The following is a 25982-nucleotide window of genomic DNA, read 5'->3' on the forward strand; positions in this document are numbered from 1 at the left end:
GCTTGAACACAATGGGAATATATTTAATTGGAAAAAGTATTGACAAAAGTCTAGTATGCAGATTATATAAAGAACTACAACTCAAAAATAAGAGACAACCTAATTAAGAATGGGTGACATTTGGACAGACACGTCACAAAAGATATATGAAAGGTCAATAAACACATGAAAAGATGCTCAAAATCATTAGCCATAAGGGAAATGCAAATTAAAAACAGAAGATACTACTATACCTATATGATGACTAAGACTTAAAAGACTGATAATATTAAGTGTACAACATGTGGAACTGGAACCCTCATATATTGCTGGTCTGAATATAACCACTTTAGAAAAGAGTTTGGCAGTTTCTTTAAAAATTATATTTAATAAAAATTATAAAATACACTTACTGTACCCAGGAATTACATCCTGTTATTTTATCCAGAAGTGAAAATATGTATCCACACAAAGGTATACACATAAATGTTTATAACAAATTTACTCATGATAGCCAAAAATGAAAACCCAATGCCCAACAACACATGAATGGATAAACAAATTATGGTAAATTCATACAATGAAATGCTACTCAGTAATAGAAAAGAATGAACTATTGGTACTTGCAACAATACTTGCAACATAGGTCAATCTAAAACCATGCTCAGCAAAAAAAGAAAAATCACAAGAATCTAAAATTATGTTACTGTATGTCCCATTTCTACAAAACTCTAGAAATTACAAATTTATTTTTAAAAAGTCATCTCAGTTCATAGCAGCTTGTTTATAAGCACCAAAAGCTGAACACAACCCAAATATTCATGTGAATGGATAAACAAATTGTATATCCATACAATGGACTAACTTGGCAGTCAAAAGGATCAACTGTTGCTACATACAATAACATGGATGAATCTCAAAATAATTATGCTGAATGAAAAAAGCCAGACATAAAAATAGAACATGCTGTATGGTTCTACTTAAATAAAATGAATATATAGTGACAGAAAGCAGATCAGTGGTTGCCTGGGTAAGGGGCCTGGAGTAGAAAAGAGGAATTACAAAGGGGCACAAGGGAACTTTGGGGTAATAGATATGTTCTATCTTAACTGTGGTAATGATCTCATGGATGTATACATGTCAAATATATCAAACTGTACACTTTTAAAATGTACAGTGTACTGTATGCCAATTATATTTCTAAAGCTGTTTTAAAAATCACAATGAGGCAACACAACATCTGTATTAGATTAGCTAAAATAAAAGAAAAAGACAGTGCTGTACTGGTGAGGATGTAACTGGAACTCTTACCTTATTGATGGTACAGCCATTTGGAAAAGTTTGGCAGTTTCTTATAGAATTAAACACACACTTATCCCATAGCAGCAATCCCATCCCAAGGAAAATAAACATATATGTTCGTAAAAAATCTGTACACAAATGTTTATAGCATCTTTGTTAAAAGTAAACTGGAAACAATCCAATCCTTCAACTGGTAGATGGATAAACAAACTGTGGTACATCCATACAACAGAATACTAACTCAGCATTAAAGGGTATGATCTAGTGATCCACTTGGCAACATGCATGAATCTCAAAAGCATTATAGTAAATGAAAGAAGTCACATTCAAAAGGCTACATATACTGCCTGATTCCACTTACATGACATCCTAGAAATGGCAAAACTACAGGGACAGAAAACAGATTGGTTGTTGCCAGGGTCTGGGCTTGGTGGGAGCAGTTGGTTACAAAGTGACTTGAGGGAATTTTTGGTGAAGGGGTGGGAGGGTGGTGATAAAACTGTTCTTGTCATTACAAAACTGAATGCATTTGTCAAAACTCATAGAACTGTACACTAAAAAAAGATGAAATTTACTGTTTTTCAAAAAGTCATCTCAGAGGTAAAGATGATCCTTTTACCTACAGCTGCAGAATAAAGATTATGCATCATAAAATTCAAAAACTGATCTGAAGAGTTAACTGAGAACTTTCCTAAGAATATCAACCTTGTTCTCTGCAATACGACGACTTGCACACATAAGCATAACTGTCCCAATCTGTTGAAGTGAATCTAACCATAGAAGTGTTATCTGAACAAAGAGGTCATGGAAGACACCCAGACTCCAAAAACTATTCCCATGTCATGTGAAAATAACCTGTACTTCTTGAAAAACTGTTACCGTGGATGTAACTGACATTTCTGAATTCCTAAAAGGTAAAAATATGTGTAGCATCTCAATGTCAAATCAGGAAAGAGCTATGGCTCAGAACTTTGACTCTGCCAGATTTATTAACAAAACCTCTGGAAAGCAGAGCCTGAAGCAAGTATTAAAGTGTTGTTGGTTTACTCAGGAGATGCAGGTGAGGAAAGCAGGAAAGGGAAGCAAGGAAAGATGCAAAGCATTTAGACACAATGGATCACCTCACTGGCGGACTTCACATGGAGCTGGAGCCGAGGCACAGGGCTGGTTTGGCCTGTGTGTTCACTCAGCTGGCTGGACTTTCTCTGGAAGGCTGGAAAGGAAAACCCGTGCCTGAGAGTAGCCCACAGAAGGGGAAAAGGAGGGGGAATTAGCCTGGCAGGCTCCTCCTGAATTTTGTGTCCCATTAATCAAGGCTCCCCACCATGGGAACTGACTACTACACACTTCTGATCATCTCACCCTTCAGTAGCAGCTCAGAAAACTGCTGTGTGGTGGGTGAGGACTATTCTTTTTCATGGTAATCTTGGTGGAACTATTTGAATATTAAACTACTCATGAGTTTTTAAATAAAAATAAATTTTAAAGCTTAAATAGAACACTTTTATTTTTATATTTATATATCTATTTAAATATAACTTTATTGACCTCAAAGGGAGGAAGGGAGAGGGAGAGAGAGAGAGAAACATTAATGATGAGAGTCATTGATTGGCTGCCTTCTGCACTCCCCACACTGGGGATCGAGCTGGCAACCCGGGCATGTGCCCTGACCAGAAATCAAACCGTGATCTCCTGGATCATAGATGAATGCTCAACCACTGAGCGACACCAGCTGGACTACACTAAGACCTTTTAAAAAGGGAGTTGCTGGTCCCTTTAGCCAGAAGACTTTCAATGGTGTGATCTGAGCAGAAGCCAGAACTATAGTGTTGAAGAAAAGATGAGACACAAGATAGCAAATGGAGCCTAGTTTTTAACAAGCCATGCTGATAACTGAAATAGAAGGGGAAGGGGACAGAGGGAATAGTCCGGTAAAGAAAAGTATTTGAAGGTGGCAGTGTTTATATGATGGCACTTCTGCTGGCAATGTCCTCCTCAGAAACTGCTTCCAAAGAACTCCTTAGAAACCCTAGGCTAGCTGGATCCCCATACCTGCCACTGCTTGTTCTTTTTTGCCTCACCAGCTGTCTTGCTCCAATTTCCTTACAAGTGAGCCTTCCTGATGTATTGTGGGGAACAGTTCCCCAGGACAAGCCTTTTAGCAACAACTCTTGTATCTGTGTTAAATGTAGCAGGCAAAGAAAAACTGCATGAGCCATCACTTAGATGAAGGGTAGCAACTTGGCTGAGCTAATTAGACACAGACAGGGAGTAGCTGAGTTAGAGCATTTCATTAAGGTCAGGTTCAACATGTTGTTCACATATAAAAGTGAACAGATAAACTAATTATCACATGCAGTATAAGACATTCTGATACAAATTTTCAAAGAAAGAGGCTTTCAAAATGAAGCCAAGTTGCCCAAGAATTCATCAAATATCTACCGAGGCTTTTGGTGTTATGATGCTGAAATACTTTATTAAGCAAACAAAGGTGTTTGGCTTCCTCTGCAACTAAAACTAACACCTCTCACATGATCCATCTGTGTGTTCTAGAGGTATAGCAGCAAAAGAGACAACTTAGAAAATTTGAAGGTCAAGGCACTACTGCACTGTGAGAGGCAAGTGGAGAAAGATTCCAGCAAGTTATATTCCATTTATATTCAACAAAGAAGCAAAAATGTAAGGAGCCATGAAAGTCTTCTCAGATTTCCCAGACTTTAAATGTCATATCCTATTCTGTTCATTAAGCAAACTTTATAGTCTACGAAAGTTTTCTGAGTAGTTCTACGCAGTTGGTAACAATTACCCTGTCAGGTAAATTACCCAGCATTCTGGTTCATCATTCTCTTGCCCAATTGACAATCAATCCTTAAATGTTTATCCAGTCCTGTGTTAGATGGCATACCTGACAATTCAGTGCAAGGAAGGTGGTCAAATCCCACAATAGAATGCCAAAGAAAGAAATGTCTAACCACAAAGATACCACCACTAATTACAAATAGTGAGTAGGTTCCAAAGAGATTGTCTCCTAGGTAGATTTTAATAGAAATCTTGAACAGTTAGAGGTAAAGAAAAAAAAAAAAAAATATATATATATATATTGTTAATAATTGGGTCAATAATAGAACATGACACAATAGAACATAGCTAGAAATTTTTGTACATACACATTCATAACACAAATCTAGTCAAAAGGAAATGCATAGAAAACATAGAATCTTTAAAAATTATGTACAAAGGATGTTCTTTATTACTTTATCAGTTCTAAAATAACATCTTCCTTTTAAAAATTTTAAGACTGGAACAACAGATTATTTCCTTCACTATTGCAAATACTGCAAATTTAACAGGAAAGAGCTAAGTATTAATATAATTTTTCCTTATGTTTGAACTTAAGGGAGAAAAAAAATAGATTATAAATCTCATTTGACCTGATCTTATAAAAAGTCACTCCAACAGTCTTCAGTCCTGCTGTCTCCAAGTAGATTTCCAGGGTAGGTTTGCGTCATTGGGTCCACCCATAATAGGCTGGATAGGATAGTCCATAGTAAGTGCCAGGACACCACCTTTGATTCTGCACTACTTGACTGGCATTTGGCTGTACATTCCAAGAGTACCTTCTTTGTGAATAGTCCTCTCCGGGGGGACCAGGAGGAGGGTTATGGCCTCTCTGGTAAACGTTCTGATTCTGTGAAAATTTTCTTAAACAAAACAAAAAGTAATAAACTATTATTAGTTTTAATAAAATATATAAGCTTTGTAAAATAATACATGGATCTGTTTTCTACCTGTGTGACCTTAGCAGTCAAATTGCTTAACTTTGGATTTCTTATCTCTTTATACAGTTAAATTACCTACCATAATGTCTCAGCACTCAATAGTTTCCCAGGAGCCTTTCCACCTTTTTCTATAGAGATAAAAAGCCCGTACTATTCTAATCAAATACTTTCTTTCCAAGTCTGGCAGGCTGACATAAAATAAAACAAGCTATTTATTTTTGAAAACATAAAACTGCTTTCACTTTATAAATAAATACATATATAAATTAACTATAAAGTATAGAAACTCTAACCATAGTACATACAACAAATCTAGAAAATTAAGATTTAAATTTGTCTCAAAAACAAGATCAGTAAATCTAATATAATCACACAAAAGAAAATTTGAAATTTGAGAAAATAAAAAATACCCCGTCCCCCTGACTCTCCATCCTACCTAATCTAATCTGACTGGTTAATATTTCCTTTTTGATCTTTTTCCCCTACCATTTTTTTTTTTTTTTTTTACTGTTTAATTTACACTTATCATAAGTGAGCTATCACTTTCCATGGCTTTAAAAGATGTCGTAATATGGACATGATTTACCTAGATATTCTTCACTGTCAGAAATGTAAACTATCTATTTTTTCACTACAATAAATAACGCTGGGATTAACATCTCAGAACATATTCTACTGTGTTCTGAGTACCTAGTCAAGTGTCTGATATGTAGCAGGGAGGTTTGAGAAATGTGCTGAATGATGAAGTGAAAATAACTTTTTCCATATTTTGAAGTATCTCCTTAGTCTCAGCGTGGAATTATCAGGTAGAGCATTTTTTATGGCTATTAAAATTATTTTTCAAAAGGGGCTATACCAATTTTCAGTGCCACTGGCAAAACAAGCAACATTTAAAATTTTTGTTTTAATTGAATTTGAGAGAGAAAAGGAGGGAGACAGACAGAAAACATAGATGTGAGAGAGAAACATTGGTTGGTTGCATCCCATATGCACCCTGTCCAGGGTTCAAACCTACAACCTGGGCATGTGCTCCTGACTGGGAATTGAACCAGCGACTTTTCTGTGCACAGGACAATGCTCAACCAACTGAGTCACACCAGCCAGGATGCAAGCAACATTTTAAAAAAAGGTTTACATCTTCTAAAGATGTTAACATCCCCCAGCCGGGCGTGGCTCAGCAGCTGAGTATTGATCTAGGATCCAGGAGATCTTGGTTCAATTTCCGGTCAGGGCACATGCCTGGGGTGCAGGTTCGATCTCCAGTCGGGGGCGTGCAGAAGGCAGCCTATCAATGACTCTCTCATCATTGATGTTTCTCTCTCTCTCTCCCTCTCCCTTCCTCTCTGAAATCAAGGACGATATATTAAAAAATTAAAAAATAAAAATGCTAACATCATCTTGAAAGTGTTTATAATGTGCTAAAGCACATTTTTACTTCATGTAGTAGTCTACAACAATCCCTCTGAGGTAGGTATTATTAAAATTCCCATCTAGTTAATGAAAAAATAGAAATTTAAAAATCTTACCCAAGATCACACAGCTAGTGAAGGGCAGACCAAGAATGAAAATCCAGGTTCAGCCTAACAACCACTGGACTTCTTTATCAAAAAACATTAATAGGCAAGAACAGAACCTTGCTATTTTAACTGTCCTGAGGTTTTTTCCTATTTCCCAAGTGAAAATACTTTTGTGATTTATCTCTTCAAATCCTTTGCAAATTTCTCTACTGGAATTTTTACTATTTTCCCTATAATTTGTGCTTATCTCTTTAAATAACAACCTTCCTTATTCTGAAAATGATACCACCATTAACATAGCCAAGGAATGCAAGATCCTTTTTCATAGTCACATCAAATTGTTGGCTTAAACTAAGTTTAGAAACAATGAAAATTTCTAAGTCCCTTTCCCAAATGCCTCTGAAGACTCACCAATTCTCCATCCTATACTTGATTTTTCAGCCCTAAATGCAAAATATGAAGAAACAATACCTCCTAGTTAACACTGATCAGCAAGAAAACGTCAATTCCTCACCATTATTATAATGTGTTTGCATTAATTTATAATACTCTTCACTTCTATTTCAAGTCTAGAAAAAGGGAAAGCAGAGATACCTTACTGACTGCTGTAAATCTTGGGTCTGGGTGTGGAAATGCCGAGAAGGTGTTGGGTAACGGGTCCAATGCACGTTATTCCTAGGTCCTTGGTGAACAGCATTATTAGAGGTGTGGACTGGTTCCATCATATATGGTGAGTATTCAAAACCACTTGATCTGGATACACTGGAATTCCGATCCCTCAAAGAGAATGTTTTTTACATACATTACTGGTCTCCATATTTAGTAGCCAATTTAGTGTCTATATTTTGGCCCATGAAAATCACAATCCTATCCTCCCCTCCATTGCTATTGGTTTAGGTTTCCCTGAGCAAGTAAACAAGCTACAAGAAGAATGGGTTATGTGTAACTTGATGACATAAAAAGAGATCTCCCTAACTACAAATTTCACATGTAAAATGCAACTTACCTTCTGATGGGACCATTCTGAAGGTCTTCAATGTAGTTTTGTCTTTCTATGCAATGTCCTCGGCATCTATTGAATACTGAGGAGTGGAATAACTGTTAGAAATAACTGTACAAAAAGCAAATCTTTTCCAGAGAAAGCAAATCAGAGCTGAAATCCACTGACTAATTATTCAGGCTGTTATATCTCAATATTTCCAGATACATCCCTGAATACACTTTTGGCAAAAAACTATCTTATGTCAGAACAAATGAATTACAAACATTTTTTTCCAAAATTTGAGAAATTCATCTACATTTCCACCTCCAACTTTTATAAAAAGGGAAAAACAGTGATAACCTCATACTTACATTCAATGGCATCATCTGGCCTCATGCCTTCCACATCAATCAAATATCTAACAAAACAACATACTTTGAGTCATTTATATATAAAAATAAAAATAAAGATTTTTCAGAAAAGGTGCAATTTCACTTACAAATATAGATATAAAAATCCTAAGAAATATCAGCACATCTAATCCAGTAATTATTAAAGAACGATATACCATGACCACAAAAAGGCTTTATTCCAAGGATGCAAGCATGAGCCAACTTTAGAAAACCTATTAATAAAATTACTTACATTAATACAACAACTTAATTACTTAATAAAAGAACAGAAAATACAGAACCAAACTGGCAGATGTTAAAAAGGTATCCAATAAAATACAAGTATGACAGAGTATTTACCAGGAATCAACAAAAAGCGAAAGACAAATTGGGGGGGAAATATTAATATTATATCTAAAAAATATTATTTAATCAATTGTATGGGCCAGAAACTTAGGAGTCACCATCACTGCCAGCAAATTCTTTCTTACCCTCATTTTCAACCTACCACCAATCCTAACAATATTACTACATATCTCTAGAATATATCCACATCTTTTCACCAAAATGACCACCATACCTTGGACCAAGCCACCTTTATGCCTCAATTTCTACAAAAGCCTCCTAACCTGTCTACTTGCTTCCACGCAGTGCCCCTGAAGTGTATCCTCCACTCAGTACCAAAATGTTAGGTTGAAATGCAAATTAATTATATTCTACACTAACCCTCAAAGAAAGAGTTCAATGATTTTCTATTACTCTTAAGATAAAGTCTAAAACCTTAAACATAGGCTTGCATGATCTAGCTCCTACCCAGTCTTCCAGTTCTATTTTAATGCCCTATTTCCCCCACGGCCTAGCTTCCCTGGCCAGTTCCTCCAACACAGCATATGCTTTCCTGTTACAGGGACTTTACTGTTCCTTTACTGTTCCAAACTCATTGCCCAGAATTCTCTCCCCGATGCCCCTATCTTGTTAAGACCCGCTATTCCTTCAGATATCAGAACAAACCTCTCCATGAAAAACTTCTCTAATCTCCATGATGAGGTTAAATTCTCCCTATTAATATGCTCTCTTAATCCCATGTCCCTCTCCTTCTTGGCACTTGTCAAAGTTGTAATTCTGTATGCATTTGTGTGATACTTGAATAGCTACTCCCTCTCTAGACTGTTAGGATCCACAAAGCACAGGCCAAGTCTCTTTGCTCACAAAGCCTCACAAGTCTTTTTGCCAGCAGAGTGCTTACATGTAACAGGTGCTCAATAAATATTCTTTGAATAAACAACACAAATCAGTACACTGTAGCAACATTCACAAAAGAGCATAAGGGCATAAACTTTTTGATTCAGAAATTCCATTCTGAGTGAAATTATCTCTGAGACAATAGCATATACTTTCAAAGATGTTCATAGAGGAATGTTCATTATTTCAATGTTGTATAATACCAAAATCTTCTGATTCTTATGTCTATGAGTAAGCAAAGGCAGCCTTTTAAAAAAAAATGAGGTCTCCAAATACTTTCATAGGAAGATGTCCACCATTATTAAATTATAAAACAGAATGTCTAAATATGATACCATTAAATTACACGTATATGCTTGTATCTGCAGTTTTAAAGTCTGCAAAAACATATACTAAATTATTACTGGTGGTAATCTCTGGGTGGGGGCAAGATTGCTTTCTACTTCATACATTTCTATACTGATTGCATTTTTACAAATAGTTTATATTACTATTTAAATAAAATAACTTAGACATGGTCTGCCTCTTGGGGTTGGCAACTCACCTGCAGATGAGGTAGCCAGTCCTGTTTAAACCATGGGTACAGTGGACACCAATAAGTCTGTCTATAAAGCAGGGAATGTAGAGTTAAATAAATACCCTAAAAACAAAGTGATACAATTTTCTGAAGAGTAACATTTATTAGTTACCACACTATCACTACCTGAAAATAAATAACTGTGAAGAGAAATGGGTGTTTTTTCAGCAACATACTATAAAGGATGATCTAATACAAAGTCAAAATTCATTGTCCTGGGAAATTCCGCATAGCCCCAATTAGACGCAATAGTGTAAACTGGGGAAGGCCTGGTCAGGTACTTACAGTAAAACTCCACTGAGACAAACTCATTTGTCTTAATATAGAATGTTCATCAGCAAATAATTTAACTATTGAAAAAGGGAGTTAAAGAAAAACAAGAACTACTATTCACCTCTAAATCCCCATACCCTAGCACTAACTAGTTTGGCTCAGTGGTTAAGAGTACTGGCCCGCAGACTGAAGGGTTTCAGGTTCGATTCCAGCCAAGGGCATGTACCTCGGTTCCAGGCTCGATCCTGGCCCTGGTTGGGCACGTGCAGCAGGCAACCAAACAATGTGTCTCTCTCACATCAATGTTTCTGTTTCTTTCTCTTTCTCTCTCCCCTCCCCCTTCCACTTTCTCTGAAAAGCAATGGAAAAAATATCCTCAAGTAAGGGTTAAAAAAGAAATACTAAATAAATAAATCCCCGTACCCTAACAATAAACCCAAAAGGCTCTCAAGTGTTTACTGAATCAATTTATTTTCTGAGTCCACCAGGTCTAGGGACTGGGTTGTGTAGGATCTCCCCCTCATTAGTGAGCCTGGTATTTGTGGGAGGGGCTTACAGCACAGGTAGACAAATGGACTGTAAGCCAGGTATGGAGACCACTATGGCAGGGAGCACTGCGGGACACAGTGATGTCAGCACCACGCAAGCAGACCACCAACATGGGTGAGCCTAAACAGCACACTACACTTGGTGTAACGTGTGCATGATCAAGGTTTACAAACATGTTCTCATGCACTCATATGGATCTTCTGGCTCTCACAGGAACAGATAGAACACTGTGTAACAGTTCCACACAAAGGAGCCTGGACACAGTGAGTAGGCCAGCAGCTTCACCCTAACACCTTAAGAGGTAATGTTTCTTTGAGTACAGTTTATACAAATAAGATAATTTTACCTCCTCTGTAGATGCTGTGGTTATCACAGGAAAAGTCCAGTCTCTCAAGATTTAAAGTATAGGGGAGATCTGTGACCAGGGCTTAAGATATTTAAGAACTAATGCCTACATTAAGCAATCAGGTAAGTTTGAAAATGTATCTTAAAACCCACTGATCCCATCTCTCTCTCTCTTCCCATCCTCTATTTTCCCATACCCATCTCTATTCTTTCTTCTCTACTCCGTTTATATATATAAATACATATAAACATATATATTTGCTACATGTCAGATTTACTTAATAAAGTGGACAAAATGAACACTTTGTCCTATGGGTGTGTGGCTTTCCAAGGAAAAAAGAAACCTCAGTCTTAAAATGTGGCAAACACCATGTTCCTTCTGATAGCTAGATACCAGAAAAAGGCAACTGATTCTTTAAAATTGAGACACTATTGAGATCTGCTTCCAAACAGAGTAAAGTAGATCTTAAAGCAGGAAAAAACAACAACACAGGCCTTTTTAAGTTCTTCCTGTTTAAAACTAAGAATAAGAGGTGGTCATGACCTTTTTTACTTGTGCCCAAAGTGGAGAAACAACAGAAATATTTTAAGTACAAATGAGAAGGATGCAATCCCACTAGTCCACTCCGTTTTATTTGCTTGTAGGGGGTCTGTCTCACTCTAAACCTTTGCCTTCTGTTTTCTCTTTTACCCACTCTAAGATGTAGAGATTCTAATGTTTTCTTCCACCCACCACTCACCTCTTAACCAATAAATAACACAAAAGAACATATTAATTTTATTATATATTTCCCATTCAAACACCTAAAAAAAAAAAAAAGAGAGAGATAAGCTAGTTCAGTTCATATTTCTCACTACACTTTCCAAATGAAATTATTTATTTGTAACCTTAAAAGAACATACATCTTACGCTATTACCACCATCTGATATGTCCACATTATCATATACAATAGGCCTAATGTAGGAACTGTTAAAAATATTAAAAATCCCCAACCTAATTCAAAATGAACACCGAAGTTCAGGTAAGAAAAAAAAGAACTCACCATTATCTTTATTTTCTTTCAAAAACCCATTAACAGCACGTTTGAATTTTAAAATAGTGTCGTCATCAGGCACCTGATGCCCAACTGTATAAATTTTTAAGTAAGGAATAGTTTCTGGTAAGTCCTATAAGGAAAAACCATTAAAATGTATATTATTTCATTTGCAGGGAAAGAATTAAAAATTAATTAGAAGAGCCAAAATATAAACCAAGAGGTAATAAACTTAGCATATTAGTAATTCTGATAAAAGAGCCATTTTTTCCAAAGCTGCTTCAACCAAGAAGCATCACTTGATTTTCATTAGTCAACAGGTATGCAAAACTCATGTGAATGAATGCATGTATAACTAAAAATTGCATAAATAATTCTACCTAATATTTTACATTTCAAGGGCCATAAAGCAGCTGTGATTTAAGTTTTTTGTGTTTTTTTTTGAGTTTACAAAGTCAGAATTTATTTCTATTTAAAAATGCTCAAGAGATTTAAGTTTAATAGAGTCAGAAGAACTTGGAATTCAATTGTGAAATAGAGCAAATTTCAGGTACTGTTGAGAACTTGGTGGGAGAAAGTAGATATTGATAAAAGCCAGAAAAAGTTAAATGAAAATTCTGTACTTCTGAATGTAACAGAAAAGTATCAGTATGAACCTGTGACATATTTTATATAAAGGTCATCAGTTCAATTCCTGGTCAGAGCACATGCCTGGATTACGGGCTCGATCCCCAGTAGTGGGCATGCAGGAGGCAGCTAATCAATGTTTTTCTTTCTCTGTCTCCCTTCCTCTCTCTCTCTAAAATCAATAAAAACGTATTTAAAAAAACAAAAACAAAACACTAATCAGAAAGAATGTATGTACCCCAATGTTCATAGCAGCACAGTTTACAATAGCTAAGATCTGGAAACAGCCCAAGTGCCCATCAGTAGATGAGTGGATAAAAAAGCTGTGGGACATTCACACCATGGAATACTACGCAGCTGTAAAGAAGAATCTCGTACCCTTTGGGACAGTATGGAAGGACCTGGAGAATATTATGCTAAGTGAAATAAGCCAGGCAGAGAAAGACAAACATCACATGATCTCGCTTATACGTGGAATCTAAAGAACTTAATAAACTAATGAACAGAATAGATTCAATGACATGGAAGCATAGATGAGACTGACGAATGTCAGAGGGATGGAGGAGGGCGGGTCGGTGGAGGGGGAGAGTAACCAAAGAATTTATGTGTGTATATGCACAACCCAAGATCACGGACAATGGTGGGGAGAGGGACTGGGGAGGGGGATGGGACGGGGTGGAACGGGTCATTGGGGAGAAAAAGGGACATCTGTAATATTTTAAACAAAAATCAAATTTAAAAATAAAATAAAAAATAAAAAATTGATCCAAAGTTATAATCCAAAAAAACAACCATACAAACACATTTCCTAAATGTGACCAACTGAAAAAGTAAATGAACTGATGTCCTATCATCATGACATGTCAGGGGCCACATTGAGAAGCTCCTACTAGCCAAAGATAGGACCTCAGTTTGTGCCGCAATAAGAATAACTATAATGGAGTCCCTAATGAAACAAACAAACAAATAAAATCTAACTAGTCATCACTGGAGGATATTGGTGAATCAATTCATTATTTTGAAAACTGTTAAAAAAAAAGGAAAGAATCATGCCTCTACAACTGGGCAACCAAATAGCTGATGAGGGGAAAGCTTTTGTTAAAAATATACCCAACTAATAAATGAAAAAAGAACAAGACAATTCAGCATTTTTGAAGTCCCAAGTGAATTAATGGATTTAGGTATCAATCATCAGTGACTGCTACTATTACAGGAAGAGGCAATCACTTATATGTCTCCATGGAAGAACACATCACCACCTATGAAACTGTCTTGCAAAGAATTAAAACAAAAATAAAAAACCAAGCCTGGATCTGATCAAACCTCTAGGTCCAACTACAATTTTTTAAAAAAAGGACTGAAGATTATGTTAACAACACGTGGGGACACAATCATCAAAATCATGTGAGACAAACTACCTAGTTTCTCCAAAAAATAAAATTCAAGGAGGGAAATTAAAGAAAAGTAAGAGAGATATGGAGGGAGAACCTATAGATTAAATAAGACTTCAGAGACCTACAATCAAATGCAAAGTGTGGACCTTATTTGGCTCTAACTCAAACCTTAAAAACAATTTTTTAATGAGATTGAGAAGACAACTGCAAATCTGCATGCTGATTAGATATTTAATATTAAAAAATGATATTAAGGAATAAAGTCCTATATTTTAAATATACATATACATACCAAAAATGTACAAGGTAAAATGATATATCTGGGATCTACTTCAAAATAATATGGAATGGAGAGAAACAGGTAGAAGTATAGATGAAACATCGTATCCGTTGATAAATACAAAAGCTGAGTGAATTTATGGGTGGACAACAAACACCCACAGTATTATGTTTACTACTATATATGTTTAAAATTTATGATAATTGTTTCAAAACAAGACGACACTGTGGAAAATAGTCGGCAGATTCTCAAAGGATAAACATAGAACTACCATGTGATCTAACAACTCCACTCCTACCTATATATATCTAAAAGAATTGAAAGCAGGATTTGAACAAATATTTGTGCACCCATGTTCATAGCAGCATAGTCCACAATAACCAAAGGTGGAAACAGTCCAAGTGTCTGCCAATAGATGAATAAATAAAATATAGTATATACACTCATGATTATTCAGCCATAAGAAAGGAATGCCATTTTGTAACATGCTATACCATGGATGAACCTTGGAAACATTATGTTTAGTGAAATAATCGAGAAAGAAAGACAAATGTATGAACATTTATATGAGGTACCTAGAACAGGCAAATTCATAGAGACAGAAAATAGAAGACCGAGCGAGCTAGGGCTGAGGGGAGAGGAAATTAGGTTGTTACTGTTTAATCGTTAGTGCTTTCATTGAGGATGATGAAAAAGTTCTGGTTATTGACAGTGGTAATGGTTACACACATTGTGAATGTATTTAATGTTTGTGAATGGTTAAAATGATAAATATTATGTATATTTTTTCACAAAAAAAGAGGAAAAACTGAATTCAAGTTTTAATTCTTTCTTTTCTGAGCCTGTTTCATATCTGTAAAGTTAGTAATTGTATCATTTATTCTCTGAGCTTAGTGAAGAGTAAGCACTCAGTAGGAGATATCAGTACTACTACCACATTAGCTGAGGACTGTTGGGCAGATTAACTAAGTTAAGGTATGTGGCTAATTGCTACACAAGGATTAACAAAAATCAGGTTTTAATATTTCCCAAGGCGATGGAACTGATCAGAAGGAAGATAATTCTTTCCCACTGATATGCCACATGGGCCAACAGAACATACGGGTTTCTGTATTACATTGAAAGATTATAGGAAAAGCATACAACTTTGAGAACAACTTGTCTTTTACTGTAATGCTTACATTTGCTCAGGCAACTGCTGAAAATAAAGGCAAAGACATAATGAATATTTCTTTCTTTTCTTTTAGGCTACTACTATTCTTCCTAAGAGTCTACTACATTTTCAAAATATAGAACATGGAAACTTATAGAATTTCTTAAGCACATACACAGCCTACTGACAAATAGAGTTTAATTCACGTCTTTCATTCTGAGACAGCAATTAGAAATGTTAAATTAAGGAAACCACTTGGTTCCCCTTTTCAATTGTTACCCATAAAACAAGTCATGGATTCATATTAGCATGTGATAACTACTAACTACTATGAATATTATAGTATCCGAAAGAAGGTTCTTTTCAATTAAGATTTCCATTTACCTCTGGTTTATAATAGCGGTGAGTATATGTTAAATCAATAATTAGTCCAAGTTCTTCCTTCTGTTCTTGGATTTTGTTAAAAAGATCCAAGGGGGAAAAGCGTTCTTCTGGAGCAAGTCTCCCTTCAAAACTCTGTCAGAGAGAATGAAATAATAAACAAAAAAGGTGTGTTTAAAATCCTTTCTTATATTAGCCATTTATTCAAGCCCCGTGCTGCAGACATACAATAAGATTCAAAGGAAAGTTTTCACTTTTCTGCAGTTTACAAGCAATATTACAATCCTTTCTTGCAGACAGACTGGAGGTAAGAAAATAAGTTCATGTCTATATATCTACTTGTGTTTGTTTCACATTGGTCTCCTAACCAGACTGTAAACTCCCAAAAGGCAAGCCACGTCAACTTTGCCCCATGGTATCTCCAGCTCCAAGTGAAGTGCCTATAAAAGGGCACTTATAATACTTCTTAAATGTGTATATATGTGGAGAATGCCTGTAATTGCTAAGTAGTCTTTATGTATTTGGCTTATTTGTGTACTCTGTTCCACGGGCCTTATTGGTTATTCAAGTGCCAATAACACAGGTATATTTTTGTTTTGTTTTGCTTTTAAATAAATACATTAGGTTTTCTGGGGGGGTTTTAGTTTTAGTTTATTTTTTAATTATTTGTTAATCCATACCCGAAGATATTTTTCCATTGATTTTTAGAGAGTGGGAGGGACAGAGGGAGAAGGGTGGGGGGGAAGAGGGGGGGAGAAAGAGAAACATTGAGGTGAGAAAGACACATGGATGGGTTGTCTCTTGCCCCTCCTGACTGGGGCCGGGAATTTAACCCAAGATCCTTTGGTGCTTGGGCCAACGCTCTAACCACTGAACCATACCAGTCAGGGTAATACACTAGTTTTTAGAGCACTCTTAGGTTCACACTAAAACTGAGCAAAAAGTAGAGATTTCTCACTTATACCCTCTCTGCTTCACCACACACAGCCTTTCCAAACATCAACATTCCATACCAGTGTGGTACATTTGTTAGAATCAGTGAACCAACACTGGCACATCATTATCAATTAAAAGTCCACAGTTTACGTTATGAGTCACTCTTTGCATTGTAATTCTATGGGTTTTGACCGATTTTTTTAAATACCGGAAGATATGTTTAGAGAGAGGGAGGGAGGGAAGAAGGGACAGGAAGAGGGAGAGAGGGAGAAAGGGAGGGAGAGAGGGAGGGAGGGAGGGAGGGAGGGAGGGAGGGAGGGAGGGAGGGAGGGAGGGAGGAATAGCAACGTGAGAGAAGCATCAATCAGCTGCCTCCCCTATGTGCCCCTGACCAGGGATTGAATCCAAAACCTAGGTATGTTGTACACGGACAATACTTCAACCAACTGAGCCACCTGACCAGAGCTGGGTTTTGACCAATTTATAGTGACATGTATTTACCCTTATAGCATCACAAAGAGTAATTTCACTATTCTAAAAACGTCCCATACTCCAGCAACACTTTTAATGTGGCTTAATTACTAGTAGGGCTAGAAGATTCCATTTCAACATTGTTCTTTTTCAGAATGTTCCTGGCTATTTAAGTTTATTTTTCTGAGTTTTAGATTCAGCCCATTTGAGATAATGTTAAGTTTATGAATGAACTTAGGAAGATTAAACATATTTATGATGTAGAGTCTTCCACATAATACTATAAAAGTTTTAAAGACTAAATTAATTACAACAAGGCATACAATTTCTCCAGTCTCTTGAACACTTTAAGCTGATGGATAAATGATCATCTCCAGCAATCTGAACAGTAACTAATTTTCGATAAATAAGTAAGTCACAATCCTTTAGGAGGCCCTCCTTGATTAACCCTGTTATCATTTCTCCCAGTTTTGAAATCCTAGGTATTTCCTGCATGGCATTTGACACTTAACATATTCTATTTTATATTCCAGTGTGCTTAACAAATGACTGTCAAGTATGGAGGTGACTTTTCCTTGGGTGACTTCCATAAACACACAGGAAACCAATGTCACATCTGACTTCCACACAGGGATAATCCATCTCCCTAATTCTACTGAATGAATAGGTACTACATTGGGAGTGGTTATACAGCTTTGTGGTGTCTTATCAATCCCAACACTGAATGAAATCGCAAGTATACAAAGCTAGAAGAAGCTTTTTATAATGACATCATAAAGGAAAGATTTGTGGATGTGTGGAGAAAAGCAAACTAAAGAGTCCTCCTGTTTTTTTTCTCTTGCTGATGTACTTTTAGGCAAGGGGCTAAGCAGAGAACCTTGTAAAACCTCAGGAGTCTACTTTTAGAGGCCATGGAGTAGGAACTAGAGGAGTTAGAAAAACTGCAGAAAGGAAGAAGAATACAGGGAGAAAATTCACAGTAGCTGCAAATATGAAAGGGGAGTCCATCCATTCATTCAACAAAGATTTGCTAAGTATTTATTATATGTCACACTATGCTTCGTGTTGGTGGATGTGAATAAGAACCGTATGTTTATCTTTATGAAATAACTAATTTTTAAGTACACAGATGAAGAGATGACACAATAGGTGAAAAAGGAACCCTGACCTATGAGTCACAAATTAAATAAACTCCCAACATGTTTAAAGTGGACTTTTTCTAAAAATAAATAAATTATAAATAAATAAATAAATAATAAAGTGAACACTTTCTGATGCCAATCCATGCTATGGTGGGCAGTTTAATGAGACATGGAATCTCTTCACACCTTTCTTATATAGGTCAAATGCTTTCCCCACAAAAATTGTTTTTTGCAGTTTTAATGTATATTCAATTTTCCAGGATAGTAATCACCTTATTAACCAAGTGAAGAATGAACTTGGTTTTTATTTGGAAATCTGATAAGAACTGATCACTGTCATGAAAAGTCCTACCTCTGAGGCAATATGACCCATCTAAGTCAGTCTGCATTTGCAGTTTTTGCATTCATGGTGCAAGTAACTAAAACTATTTCTTAATTTCTAGTATAGTCATGCCTAAACATTTACATATTGAAATGTGAATACACATTACTTAATTATAAATTCTTTTATTTATTCCTTGTATTACAGTTAGAGCATTACACTGATTTTTTTTCTTTAAAATTAAATATGGAAGTAGGCTGTACTTATCTATGAATTTTATTTCAGGATAGTAAAAGGTGAAAGACAAAGTATGTGCAATAAAAAGAGAAAATGGAGTGTAACAGGAGTGAGAATCAGTGTTCTACACGGCGAATTCAGATTTTGGAAAGAATAATGAATTAATTTTTGCTTACCTTTTTCAAAGGAACTTTGAAAGCAATAAAACGAGTTCCAGGCATCCTCTGTCCAACTGGGAGATAGTCTTGCCACCTGTTAATACATTTTTGTTAGCCAAATTCTCTTAGCCTTTCTCCCTGCTGCTCCACTTATTCAACCCTGCCTAGTTCCCTGTCCTTCCCTTCTTCCTGTTTCCCCATCTTGAAAACAGATACAAGGCAGCAGAACACTGCAAAGGTCTCAACAAATGAGGCATATCTAACACCAGAGATGGCCAGAACTTCTGTATCCTTGATAAAATTTAGCCCCACCCTAAATATTAAGGTGCCATTAATAGATACATGTTGACTGAAATAGTTTAAACTCAATTCTTTCACTTCACAGTTCATTTTTAGTCCTCATACAACTGATGCCATCAAATTCGATGAGTAGGGAACTTAGAGTTCATATTGTAAAAAGAAATCTTGATAGAAAGGGGACTGTGAACTTTACTTAGTAGTGCTAGGCGTCACCGTGAAAAGTAATATTTGAGCTGACTTGTCAGATGAGTTAGAATTAACTAAGGTTGATTCAGTGTATCTGAAGCATAGAAAGTGAGGGAAACGTGGCACAAGTTGGGGCTAGAGAAGCAGACTGGAATCTAGAAAGGACAGTCTTAAAGGCCAAGGTAAAAAGTTTGTTTTTATTTTTGATAAGTTTTTGAGCGATGTTTATGAGCAATGTTCCAATTTGCCTACTAAAAAGATTTATGTGAAGAATGGATTGGAAGGAAACAAGAGTAGATGGATATAGGTACACTAGTGAGGACCTAACTGCAATGCATCAGGCAAGTTCTGTATTAGGCTGCTGACAGAGAGAAACTGATTCAAAATATTTTCGGGAGATAAAATGAAGGGGACTTGATGAGATAGCAGGTGGAAGAAAGGAAGGTCTGGAGGAATAAAAGTGTTCACTGCACATATAAGCAAAGTCTCAACATTAATCATTCGAACCTACAGAAAAATATCTCTCGAATGAGACTTGTGAGGAAGCAACAGTATGTCCTTTGTCTTTCCTGGAAACAATAAAAAACCAACTTTTTCAGTTAAAAGTTCAGCGGTACTGGTGGTGTTTTCCACTCAAACTTGGTACTTGTTATTAACATTTTCTGTGTCAAAATACCACAACTTCTGTGATTAAGGGGGACTCTATTTTAGTAATGGGCCCCCAAAACTGACAGACCCATCATGTCCCTCCGCATTTGACCCGAGCGACGACGGCCAGAGCCCCGCTTTTAAAAGGATGGAAGAAATCAGAAAAGCACAGACCGTCCCTCCCTGCTCCCGGGGGCGGAGCACCGAGAGGGTCGGGCCTCCCCGCGAGGCGCGGGCCGGCCCACAGCTCCGCGACCCCGCTCAGCAGCGCGACCCGAGAGGAAGCCCGAGCCGAGGGGAAGAGACGAGCAAGGGCCACGCCCAGGCGCCCAGGCAGGTTACCTTTCCGGGATTTGGTTCCCACCCCTCTTCTTGGCCGACGAACGTCCAGAAAAGCCGTGTCCCCGGCCCCAGCCGCCGCGGGCACGGTGCCATTGGCTCATGTGGGTCCGAAGATACCGCTCACCCAATGCCAAAAGCGCCAAAGTAGCCAGTGCAACTCCGTCGGAGCCAAAACGAGATGCTGCACCGGAAGCTCCTACACAGCAGCCTACGCAGCTCCACCTCCCACCCGGCTCCTTGCTAATGCGCACGCGCCGCCGCCCGTGGTGATGACGTCACCGGCGGGCTGACTGAAAAGCGCGATCAGGGAACAGGACTCTAGTGCTGTGGCGCCCCCCTCAGCTGGCGGCCGGTAGCACAGGGCCATGAGTTCACGCACATGCCCTGCAGAGTTCACCACAGCACGAGGAATGAAGGGTTAAGTCCCACTCCCCCGGTGCCTAGTGAGGCCCGCCCAGATATTTTCCAAGTGCTTCCATTCACACTTATTGTACAGTGTATATAAATATTTGTTCAAATGTGGATATTCTCCATTTTATACAAAATCAACATACTATATAGTCTACAATATACCTACAAAAATATTATAATTTTTCCAATTTAAATGAACATCCGTTCTATTGTTTTTAATGGCTGCATAGTATTTCTCTGTTAGCATGCACCATTATTTATATAACCAAGCCAATACTGATGGACTGATGGTTGGTTGCAGCTTTTTCTCCTCCATTACAGGCAGGCTGCAATGTGAACATCATAAACATGTATACAACCATATCAAATTCCTATAAGTAGAATTTCTGGTATGAAGGATATGCAAACTTAAAATTTTGAAAGGTAATTTTTAATTACCCTCCAAAAATAGTGTTAACCTATGCTCCCACTCACAATGAAACTTTTATTGGGTTCCTATCATGTACCAGGAAGTATGTATTGACATTTTTTTAAATGACAAAAAATAACTGAGAGACAAGAGTAGAGCTCAAGTCTTAACATTTCCATACACTATCATGCGTAGAGATCCGTATGTTAGAAAAATCTCAGTTCTGCTGTAAGTGAAACAGAAAATAACAGCAATGTCCTAGAGTAGGTCTGAAGGCAGATTAGAATACCAAATTTCAGATTAAACTGTAGGTAATTATAACAACAAGTTTTTTGGGTTTTTTACTTTTTAGTTTCTAATTTCCAAAAGTACCTTATATACACTGTTACTAATCTTCATAACCATTTGAGATTTAGGTCAACTGAGGATCAGAAAGGTCAGTTATTGAATGAATGAATGAATGAATGAAGATCACTAGTAAGAAGATCACTAGTTTTTTTAAAAATGTTTTTATTGATTTCAGAGAGCAAGGAAGGGAGAGAGAGAGAGAGATAGAAACATCAATGATGAGAGAGAGTCATTGATCAGCTGCCTCCTGCACACCCCGTACTGGGGATCCAGCCCAAAACCTGGGCATGTGCCCTAACCAGGAATCAAACCATGACCTCCTGGTCATGGATCGACAAATCAGCCACTGAGCCACACCAGCCGGGCTAAAAGATCATTAGTTTTAACATTTCTGGGACAATCATATTCTAACCAAGTTTATATCCACAAGCACTTACGATTCTGAAAATTTCCACATAATTAAAAATAGGTTAATATTAGTAAATTGCTATTTGAAAAAGATATGTAAGTTAGCACAGTACAGTTTGCAAACATACAGTTAGCCACATTCAAATTTGGTGCTAAAACGGTTTCCAGAAAGTATGGGACCTAGCAAAGAGTAGGCCTTTGGATGGGAGTGAATCCAACATGAGGTGAAATGATGCATTAATAGGTATGCAGTACACTGGAATGGGAAACATAGGAGCAAAGGATATTTGGAGCACCAAACAGCTAAGTAGTTGACAGTATAAAATCTAGCAGTATCTGGTAGGGACCCAAGTACCAGGTAGGGATTTGAGGACTTCAGTCTTTAATTAAATTTAAAAATCAGGAGTAACAAAGAGTCCAGGGGTAGATGGACTGGGTATGTTTCATCAAGAAAAGTCCTACTTATCCCAGTGGGTACAAAATGCAGGAAGTGGATCTATGGGACAAGACAATACCCTGACTACAAAAAGAGGACTTTAGGTCAGGATAGAGCTTGATGATAAGTTTCAGACTGTCAGACTAAACTTTATGTTCCTCCCCCTGCATTTAGGATTCTTTTAGCGGTTAAGATGATGCTGAGCCCAAAAGCTACAGTTAAATGGCTGGAACTATGGAGAGAAAATAGTTACAGAGGCTGAGAACCAGGAAAGGCCTAATTAAGGGTTTGTCTAGATAGAATTGAATGTTGGAATTGAATATTTTAACATGTAAATATTTTACTGCTACCAGAATTTATCTGTTATAGCATAGCAAGAAGCCAAGAAGAAGGAGAAAGAAAATTCCAGGACAAGTGGATAGGGGAAACTAAGACAGATAATTAAACAGCAGTTTGCAGCCACCTAGTAAATTCTATCTTCCCTAAACCAAGGATACTTAAGAGTATATGGTTTTCACTTCTCCCCAACCAGATAGTAAATAGCTTAAATCACCCTACTCAGGGAGACAGATAACAGAAACCCAATTATGTGCCATTTGCCAACCACACCCAAAGACTGACAAATTAAGAGAATACTTTGGTATTATTTGGTAAAATAAATCTCATTTTGGTACATCAACATAGAGCTGATGATTATTCTATTGACTTTCCCCTAAGACCTTCCCTAAACGCCCAGTCTTTAAAACCCCTGAAAATGAAGATCCCAGCCCTCTGTCCCTACACAGAGCACACCCATGTCATTCCCTTTCCCCTCTACTTCCCCCACAGGCTTGTATCCCCTAACCTCTAAGGGACTCCATGAGAATTGCAACGGGAGCAATGGTCCTTGTTTCACTGTCCTGAGTATGTTTTTGCTGCGGTCAATAAATTCTTGCTTGCTTTCTACACTTTGTCTCTTGATTGAAATCTTTCCCTCAAAAAGACAAGAACCTAGGTCTCCTCGTCGCCCCAGTAACATCTCCACACTTCCCCCAATCTTACACCAACCATCCTAACCTGCAGTAGCTATGGATTCTTTTGATTTCCATGGGAAAACAGAAAAATAAAATTAAAAAAAAAGACTGGTCTGGCTTGTAGATATTTAGTATATACTGTTAGCCTCAGGTTACATACTAGTATCACGGAAGTTGGTGATCTGAGGTATGAAGCTTAGGGAAAAAACCTTGAAAAAAATTTAAAAGTTTAAGCCATATCTCTAACTGCAACACCACTCAGTATGTTTCTTCTCAGATAAGCATCATCCTCCATCTTTGGAAAAACTCATATCTCATAAAAGGAAAAGTAGGCCTATAAATAAAATGTCCCTTTGGAGATCCCATCTATGGGTTACCCTCTTGTGGGCTCTTGGCATCTTATGTCATACACTTCCTACTCACTGGCATTAAAAAGCCCCCAGAAAGATTGATCTAGGCACCCCTAAAAGCTTAACATCAAGAAAAATGATTAGGTGCATAGATTTCCTCCCCAAGACCAGCTTAATCCATATACCGGTGGGGCAAATGTAGGTTTACAGTTGTGAGTACATGAAATACAGATTTTTGTATTAATATTTATTAGTTGCGTAGTATTTTCCATACGAACTGTACACTTACTTTTGATCCACCCTGTATAAGTCATTAGCAACTCAGCCATAACTCACCGTCACAAGAGTGATTAGTGGAAAAAGCACTAACCAGGGGGCAAAAAAAGGCAACACAGGCCAAGTCGGGCTGAGTGCACACATCTATCTGTTCCTTATGCTTGGCTGCACAGTGTAACTCATCACAATGCCTTTTTCACACACCACTTTTAAGTTTCTCCACAAAATCCATCAAGTCAAGTTAATGATGCTTTATGTAAATAAAGTCAGCAAAAGAAAAACATGCAATATGACTTGCAATGGTAGAATTTTTAATGATACAACTAGGAAAAAACATGTGGACAGAACCAGAGCATTGATACAGAGCATAAAAACAATCAATATTCTAAAAAACACACACCAATGAATGATATAAATAAGGTAATACATAAAGTGAAAACTATATTTAAGATTATTCCCTTTAGGGAACAGAATTCATGGCAGTTGCTGCACAACCTAATGTAAATATATATACACACACACATATATATATATATACACACATGTGTGTGTATATATATGTGTGTGTGTGTGTGTATATATATATATATATCTGTTGTTAATGCACAATGCAACCAAAATGTGTCAACTTCTTTCTCACAGAAACTAAAAAGTCCCCATGAATCTCCTTTATCCTGTACACATTCACCTTGTCTGTCTCTACACTCCATGAATGCCCTGTCTTTCTCTAACTATTCGCCTTTTCATTTTTCCCTGGCATTTCACCCAAGTACGGCAGGCAGAGAACTCTACAGGCCGAAAATTCTAGTGGCTGTTTGCAACGGGGGAGGAGGCTGCAGTAACTGCCACACTGGATACACGTTATGTGAGAAGGAAAAAGGATAATATGGTGACTGCCCCTCATATATAAAAGAGCAGGACGGCAGCATGCCTATGTGGCCCTGGAACCAGAGGTTGCAAGTTATGGGCACAACAACTGCAACCAAACACTGGAACAGGAAAGGTTTGCAGTCAGCTGGCTCCCAGCTCCTTGGTATTTGCTTCTAATGGGAAGAGTCTGTTTTGGGAAACACCAGACACTGAAAAGAAGACCCCTGCTGCTGGAAGTGGACAGCAAGTAACACCCATGAGTGTAAGAATGCAAGATCAAAGCTTGTCTAGAGACCATGCCTGCAACAAAGAAGAAAAAAACCAGAGAAGAGAGCTCAAGTCCAGCCTGGCCCAGGCCAGCCCAGCCCAAGGCAGGCGGGGTCCAAGGAGAGCTAAAAGAGAAGAGCCTTGGGCCGCCTCATTCTCCACATTGGGCACTCACCAGGCTTCACCTTACCCTCTAGCCAAATCCCCAAAAGAGCTTTGTAATCCCTTCCCTTGCTCCCCAGAGGCTGCAGTAAATTCCCTAATCAGGTGGGCGGATATGATTCACAACTGTAATTGTGCAACCTAGATGTCCCTTTCCCTTCTCTCTTAGGATATTAACAGTACATATAATGATAAATATACATGTTCTACGATATAATCTAGAGAATATAAGTAACCACTAGCTAATTATATTAACTAATGACCATAATAAACACTGAGATTATTTCCCTAACACAAGGGCCTGGGGAAAGTGAGACTATCATATCTGTGTTGTCAATTAGCACATCTGTCTCCAGAACTCAACCATTTAGGTGATGGTTTAGCTCCCCAACTGCTCCCTCCATCCTATCCTGCCTTCTTCTTGGGAACCTGACCTCCCTATTGGCTCTCTCATCCCTTTAAACTGCCTGCTTTGTGACATCA

General features: G+C 37.5%; 1 protein-coding gene across 1 annotated transcript; it reads right to left on the minus strand.

The window, feature by feature from the left end:
• Nucleotides 1-347: 347 nt before the first annotated feature.
• DUSP11 (dual specificity phosphatase 11) lies at nt 348-20741 on the minus strand. The gene is made up of 9 exons (XM_016202582.2): nt 20550-20741; nt 19092-19167; nt 15811-15942; nt 11982-12105; nt 9738-9798; nt 7931-7977; nt 7584-7659; nt 7172-7354; nt 348-4982 (listed from the first exon to the last, which is right to left on the minus strand). Exons 1-9 carry the CDS (start codon nt 20648-20650, stop codon nt 4787-4789), a joined length of 996 nt encoding a protein of 331 aa, XP_016058068.1. The 5' UTR covers nt 20651-20741; the 3' UTR covers nt 348-4786.
• Between the last annotated feature and the right edge of the window lie 5241 nt (nt 20742-25982).

Source organism: Miniopterus natalensis, chromosome 13 (assembly GCF_054644295.1).
Source record: "Miniopterus natalensis isolate mMinNat1 chromosome 13, mMinNat1.hap1, whole genome shotgun sequence".
In the NCBI taxonomy this organism is placed as follows: domain Eukaryota; kingdom Metazoa; phylum Chordata; class Mammalia; order Chiroptera; family Miniopteridae; genus Miniopterus; species Miniopterus natalensis.

Coding starts and splice junctions, on each gene's coding strand:
- DUSP11 (XM_016202582.2), bottom strand. CDS start 20,650: ATGAGCCAATGGCACCGTGCCCGCGGCGGCTGGGGCCGGGGACACGGC. Junction 9,799..11,981: donor GAAAGAAAATAAAGATAATG/GTGAGTTCTTTT, acceptor CCTGCTTTATAG/ACAGACTTATTGGTGTCCAC. Junction 7,660..7,930: donor GCCAGATGATGCCATTGAAT/GTAAGTATGAGG, acceptor TCCACTCCTCAG/TATTCAATAGATGCCGAGGA.